The 7,233-nt window shown below is 34.1% G+C and overlaps 1 protein-coding gene across 1 annotated transcript in view; it reads left to right on the top strand.

The window, feature by feature from the left end:
- The window catches only part of LOC107659096 (protein transport protein Sec24D-like), a 30,586-nt gene that overhangs the window by 12,409 nt on the left and 10,944 nt on the right, over positions 1–7,233 (top strand). Inside the window, exons 12-14 of the mRNA XM_016447926.1 lie at positions 3,753–3,944; positions 5,059–5,152; positions 5,532–5,648. Coding sequence (XP_016303412.1) covers positions 3,753–3,944; positions 5,059–5,152; positions 5,532–5,648 — 403 coding nt within the window. The remainder of the gene's footprint in view (positions 1–3,752; positions 3,945–5,058; positions 5,153–5,531; positions 5,649–7,233) is intronic.

Raw genomic sequence — 7,233 nt, 5'->3', positions numbered from 1 at the left:
TACTTTACTAACTATTAATAAGCAGCTAATTAGGAGTTTATTGAGGCAAAAGTTGTAGTTAATGGTTTGTTAATAGTGAGAATTGGACCTTAAAGTAAAGTGTGACCTTTTTGCTAAAATCTATGTTTAGAGAAAATATATACTGAAGCTGTTATTGGTCTCTTTACTTTTAAAGTTTTTTCCACCAGGGTTATCGTTAATTAAAACTAAAGCTATTTTAGAAAAATTTGTTCATTGAAATTAAACTAAAATAATGTTAAATACAAATATTAGATGAAAAAAAAAACCTAACAAATGAAAATTATAACTGAAAAAATTTGAAGCACTAAAATGAAACTGGAAACTGGAAATAAATAAAAACTACAACTGAAATAAAATAAATTAAACCTAAACGTTAAACCTAAATGAATTATATAAAAATGTAAAATATAGTGCATTTTAAAACATTTCAGCAAATTGCAAACATTTGAAACATACTGGCCGGTGGACTGAAATTTAGCAGAGGGAATAGATCATTCTGTTAGTATTTTAATGTTTGGACAGCTAAGACTAAAGATCTGGGTTGGACTGCAGATATATTTAGGATTGCTTTCATCCCCCATCCCACACACTGACGTCCAGCTCCAGGTGTTTGGCTGGGAGGGTCTGTGGAGTAAAGTTGAAGCCTTGGGCAGAAGCCACCCCTCCGTTTTCTGTCCGCACCTCTCAGGTTGAACACATGTTCATCTCAGCTACTATCAGCCTGGAATGTGAACGAACCCAGCTGAAAAAGAGCCCCGATCCCCTGCCAAATATGGTAACGGGAGAACAAGCAAGAAAAACAAAACAAAAAAAACTAGGGAGGTAAACAATTCCAATATCTCATCATTTGAAAATGTCTGCCTGAAGGAAGTCAGGAGGTTCAGCGGCTCTAGTTCTGCAACAGTTGGAGGATTTGGTACGTGGACAATCAGACAGTCATCACGGGAGGATTGGCCTGGGTGGGCGTGTGGCGGGTCTGTTTCAACAGCCACATTTTGGATTCGACTGAGATCTGCAAAAGCATCAGCCTTACAGATTCATTCACTCCACCAGAAATAGCAGCCGCCCAGGTGCTTTGCATGGTTGCTGTTGGCGTGGGGGTGCTCGCAATCCTAGTGGCGGGACATGTGGTGAGGAATGCCATCTTTGGGGTTAACAACAGGCATGTCAGATTGACCTTTGTGATGGCGGGTTCCTTGTTCTGGTTAACTGCAGCGTGTTCGTTGGTCCCCGTCTTTTGGAATATGAATTCTGTACTGGCGAATCTCACTATAGACTTCCCGCCTGACTTCTACTTGCCTTCTGCTCCAGTGAAACAGGAAGTGGGTCCAGGGATTGGGATTGGGATCGGTTCAGGTTGCCTGCTCATTGTAAGTGGACTACTCTTAATGTGCTACAGGTATCCCAAAACCAAAGTGCCTAAGAGCGGAGAAACAGGACATTTTGACAACAATCCAAAGGATGAAGGCTTTCTTGGTGTAATTAAAGAGAGTATGGATGAGGGTATGATCAACCCAGCGTATGAAACAGAGAAGCTTTAATAATAAAGTGCATCACTCTATGGAAGGACGTTGAAGGCTCTTAACAGTTTCTTAAAATCTTTGACTGTTTGAGGAAAACTTATATATCTGAGGACCCCAAACCAAACCGAATGTCTACAGTATATTTAAATGAATGTAATGTAATTATATAATCACTAAAGTAACTGAATGATGAACAGAAATAAACGCAAGCACTTTGAACTTTGAGGCCATTTTATTGGTATCAAATTTTTAATATATCTATGACACTGGACTTTTAAAGTTGACTTATTATTGTTACATAATGTGCAGGGCACACAATGCTATAAGAGTATACTCACCTAAATGTCTGTAATGTATGCATTTACCACAATTTAAAAGCTTGGGTTCAGTAAGGTTTTTTAAAGTAAAAAAAAAAAAAAAAAATCTAAAAAAAATGACAAGAGCACATAATAAAAATGACTAAAATGTTAAAATAAAAGCTAATTGAAAATATTAATAAAATCTATAATATTATAGAAATAATAAATACTAAAATAATACCAAATATCACTGTTCACAATTTGTAATCACATTTTTTTTGCAATTAAATTTTTTTTGTGACAATTTTTATATAGTTCTGCAACAGTTCCAAGTATTTAAATGTTTGGTGGTACACATGGCTTCAATTACACCGTTTCTTTGGGTGACTGCCAGCTGAGAGGTGAGCTTTTGATTCACCTCTGAGGACTTTTTTTCACCCTCCTAAACTACTTACCTCTCCTTGTCTGGTTCCTAAGGGTTTATTTGTTTGGGATCTGACCTCACTCTGAAAGCAGTCCGGTAGTGCACTCCAAATAAGCCTGTGGTGTTATATCTGATTTCTCTCCTCTGTTCCTGGCTTTGCTTGCTAGATTGCACAGAGTTAATGAAAACCACATTGGACACCCTGAGTCGATGGGGTCTGTTAGTGCCTGATAGGATTTGTATTGGAGAGTGTGTCTCTAGCTTAATGAGAGACTTGGCATATATAGACTGTGAGTGATCCAAACCATCACCATGTTTTACAATCTTACAAATGTAACCTTAGAAAGCTACAAAGCCCAGATACAGGCGTCAATCTGGAATGCTTGTATTTACTGGCTGACGCAGCTCTGCGCTATCAGCTACTACACAGTGCTCTGGTAGATGTTCGATGGTGAAATGTGCACATTTCTTTAAACTGATGGAATACTGAACACCTGAGATTTTCATTTTAAGCGCTAGGAATTATCTCTGTTAGCTCTGTACAGTCAATGTTTCCCACCAAAGTAATATACGGTATAAGCAGATAAAATAGTATTTGGACACTTAATGTCTATTCACACATAGGATGATAAATATAAATATATAGTTGAAAAAAAACTCCACACCACAGCTATAACGATAACTGCACAAAGGATCGATATCATTGTAATCGCCTTCAGAACTATTAATTTTTTTCAAGCTGATGAATAATAAAAACATTGAAAGCCAATCATAATCCATCCTTCTTTAAAGAGCTTGAGCATTTAAAATAGCCGACAACAAAACTGTGGTGCGCGCCGATTATGAACGGAACATTATCATCTGTTGGTGTGGATGCTAATATAGTTATTGTTATAGTTATCTTTATAGTTATCATTCTTGAATCACATATTTAGGTATCATTCATGAACAGACCTTTAAGCAAATGTATTAAAAAACAAAAACTAATAAAAATGAGAAAAGCACATAAAATAAATTAAAATTTAAAACGAAAACAAAATATAAAAATAAAAGCTTATTCAAAATATATTTATTGTTATAGGAATCATTATCATTCTATCATCGCTAGTTTTTTCTAATGCATTGCAATTTTTTCTAAATTATTAAAAAAAATTTTTTTATTATAGAATAAATACTGCTTAAAAGAAAGTATTTGCACACTTTCTTGTTGTCAAACGTTAGTGGAATATGTCTAGTTAAAGTAATTTGATTATCTACATGCAGTATACTCACGTAAAGCAATATATATTTTACAGCAAATCTCATTACTTTTGTCATAAAATGTGAACTATATTATCACCCAGCGCTTTATATAAAGTTATCTAAGTATGTTCAACTTTATCTGCATGCATAAAGTATGCAAAGCATGCATACTCAATACTTTTTTTTTATTATTACCTTTTTGGTGTTCCTGCTCAATTTTCTTATGTTCTTTGTCTTTTGAAGAGAGGAGGGAGCCGAGACTTCGCCCATCAAAGTGGGTTTTGTCACTTATAATAAGATCCTGCACTTCTATAATGTGAAGAGCGCTCTGGCCCAGCCGCAGATGATGGTGGTCTCTGATGTGGCGGAGATGTTTGTACCGCTTCTCGACGGATTCCTCGTCAACTTCCAGGAGTCTCGAGCTGTCGTCAACAAGTAGGTTCATTTCTGTCTGCAGTCATAAGTGAAACTATTCTGTAGTTTCATTTATAAGACACTTCTAGGCGTATTACATTGAGTCATATACAGCATTTATGTATTAGTATTAAAGTCACCATGAAATCAAAATGGACAATTCATATTATTAAGGAATATTGCAGTGTTTTAATAAATAGGGAGATATTTATAGTCATATTTACTAGGTACAATTAAATTCTTATTTTGTTATCTCCTCACAAGAAAGACGGAACAGACAATATGTTACAAAGACATTAAAATATAAAGAATATACAGCAGAGTACAAGACAATGTATAAAATAATATGCAAATAAATATGCAATATGTAATGCATATGTTGTTTTATTAAAGCAATATATCTGCATATTGGTTATTGGATTCTTAAACATTTATGCATTTGGCAAATGCTCTTATATAAAATTACTGCATATAAAAATGTATGTTATAAGTTCATGCATTCCATGGGAATCAAACCCATGACCTTGGTGTTGCTGACATGTTGTACTGTTTGATCTTTAAGAATGCATAATTGACGCATTAATAATTTGTTAATTATAACATCATTAATAAGTAATGGATTAAATGATATAAATAATTATTTAATAATTAATTATGAAGGTAATTGATATTGGTATTAAATTCACATTCACAATATCAGTTAATCTATACTCAGAACTTTATGAAATCTCTGATTTCTCATAAATCAAGAGATTTCATACATTTCTGAGTATAGATATTGTGAATATATACACACACACACACACACACACACACACCATACATAAATACATGTTTTCTACAATATTTAGAAAAAAAAATCTACAATATATCACATTTTGTTACAATATTTCGCAAAAGGATTATTAATGATAAAATATTTTGCATGCATCACTAATGTTTCTGTAGAAATATATGAGTAATGGATCATTTCTCAGAGGATGTTAAATGCTCAGAGTAGAATTACAGTAATTACTTCCTAACCTTATACTCTTCTGTAATCCACTGTTCATTATCCTAAAGCATGGCTTGGATTTATGAGACGGCAATAGCCTCTTCTTGTTGTTAATAGGATTTTATGGATTATTATCTTTAGCCTTTTAGATCAGATCCCTGACATGTTTGCTGACACCAACGAGAGTGAGACGGTTTTCGCTCCGGTCATCCAAGCTGGTGTGGAGGCACTAAAGGTAAAATCAAATCTATTTACCAATCACTGACATCAGTCTGTCTGGAATGTCCCTTTGTAATCGTACTTGCATTTTTAGCCTCATCCCTTCGTTAACATCGTTTAACAAAAGTGCACTTTAATTCTGCAAGCAGGCTTTGTTTGATAAACATGCAGTTGTTTCTAGGGCCGTTGTTTGAATTCACAGGCCTGGGACGACTTTCATAACTTCTGTCTTTGACTCTTTAAGGAGTGTTTAATGACACTTTCAGTCCGTGACCTTAAATTTTGGGTCATTGCTTTTTCATCAAATATTTTAAATCAAATACTCTTAACATATCTAGACTTGTCAGATAAAACCATCGGACAGTTTTATGATTATATATTTTTTCTGTCATCAGGCAGCTGAATGCAGTGGCAAACTCTTCATCTTTCATTCGTCCATCCCAACAGCAGAGGCTCCAGGAAAACTCAAAAACAGAGATGACAGAAAATTAGTGGGTACAGAAAAGGAGAAGGTAAATATTTATTTTATTTTATTAGGTTTTTGGGGAAAAGGCCTTAAAATGTCTTAATTCATCCTTCCAGAAATTAAGGGCCTAAAAAGGCCTTTTAGAAAGTCTTAACTTCATAAAATCTTTGCATTAAATGTTGCTTGCACTGCAAAAAAAAAAAAAAAAGAATATCTTCCTCACTTTTGTTTTTTCCAGTACAAATATCTAAACATCTTTAAATCAATATACATTTGCTTTAGATGCATAATGCAGATATGAAGTCTTGTTTTCTGAGAAATCAAACTAAATTGAGTTTATGCTTAAAACAAGAACAAATATCTGTCAATAGGGTATGAAATCTTGTTTTTCCTTTTGTTAACCATTAACTCGCTTAATTTTGATCAATTTCACAGAAAACAAGATTTTTTGTCTTGTCATTTTGCTTATCAAGTAAATGTATCTTGATTTAAGAATCTTTAGATATTTGCACTGGGAAAACAAGACAAAAATACTGAGAAAGATCATCACTTTTTTGCACTGTGATCAAAAGATTCAGTAAAAGTTTTTCATATTGTATTGCTTGGGAGAAGAGCTATTCAAGCCATACGTTTTTTTTTTTTATGTAAAATGCAATTAAAGTATTGTAAAATGAATCAAAGTAATGGATATGTGTTGGAAATTGTATTTTGGCCATCAATTTATTTCTTAAATTTTCTTTACTTGGTCTTAAAAAGTCTAAAATGTACCTTCATAAAATGTGCAGAAATCCTGAAAATAGTATTAAACAAGTCAAGCCAAATTTATTTGTATAAGTGCTTTTCACAATACACATTATTTTAAAGCAGCTTTACAAGTTCGTACTGTTACGGCGTTAATGCTTTAAACAACAATAAACTGAATGGTTGTGTGTGTGTGTCTGTGTGTGTGTGTGTGTGTGTGTGTGTGTCTCTCTCTCTCTGTGTTTGTGTGTGAGATGAAATGTCTGAGTTTAAGTGCTGGAACTGGACTCAACACTCACACTAGGGACTCTTTTCTGTCATTACAGCAGAAATGACACTCATTACAGTAAACTCTCACAATCACATGAGCCATCAGCACACACGCATGAACACACACACGCACGCACGCACGCACGCACACACACATTCATTTAAACACTCTGTCAGGTAAAAGCTCTCCGGGAAATCATCATGAGGCTCATTCCTGCAGAACATGTTTTGTCAGCGTAATTCTTACAGTATCAGAGAGACACGCGGCTGCTGCTGTTTTTATTTCTTTAGTACTTCTCAACACAGTGAAGTTATTAACATAATTTCGGGAAGAGCACGACCATCTAATCTTCCAATTAATATCCGATTATAAAAACAGCGGTCCCACTTTATATTAAATGACCTTAACTACTATGTACTTACATTTAAATTAATCATTTGGTACAATGCACTTATTGTGTACATACATGTTTTTACATTGTATATATATTTTTAAAATATACCTGCATGTAATCTGTAATTAATTTAAGTAATTACATTTATAATTACACTATTGACCCATCCCTTACACCTTTACCCACCCTTAAACCTACCCATACCACCAAACCTGTCCCTAACCT

Source organism: Sinocyclocheilus anshuiensis, unplaced genomic scaffold (assembly GCF_001515605.1).
Source record: "Sinocyclocheilus anshuiensis isolate Anshui unplaced genomic scaffold, SAMN03320099.WGS_v1.1 scaffold87, whole genome shotgun sequence".
NCBI lineage: Eukaryota > Metazoa > Chordata > Actinopteri > Cypriniformes > Cyprinidae > Sinocyclocheilus > Sinocyclocheilus anshuiensis.
Note: the sequence above shows the minus strand (reverse complement) of the source record. Positions and strands in the feature narration are given on the sequence as shown.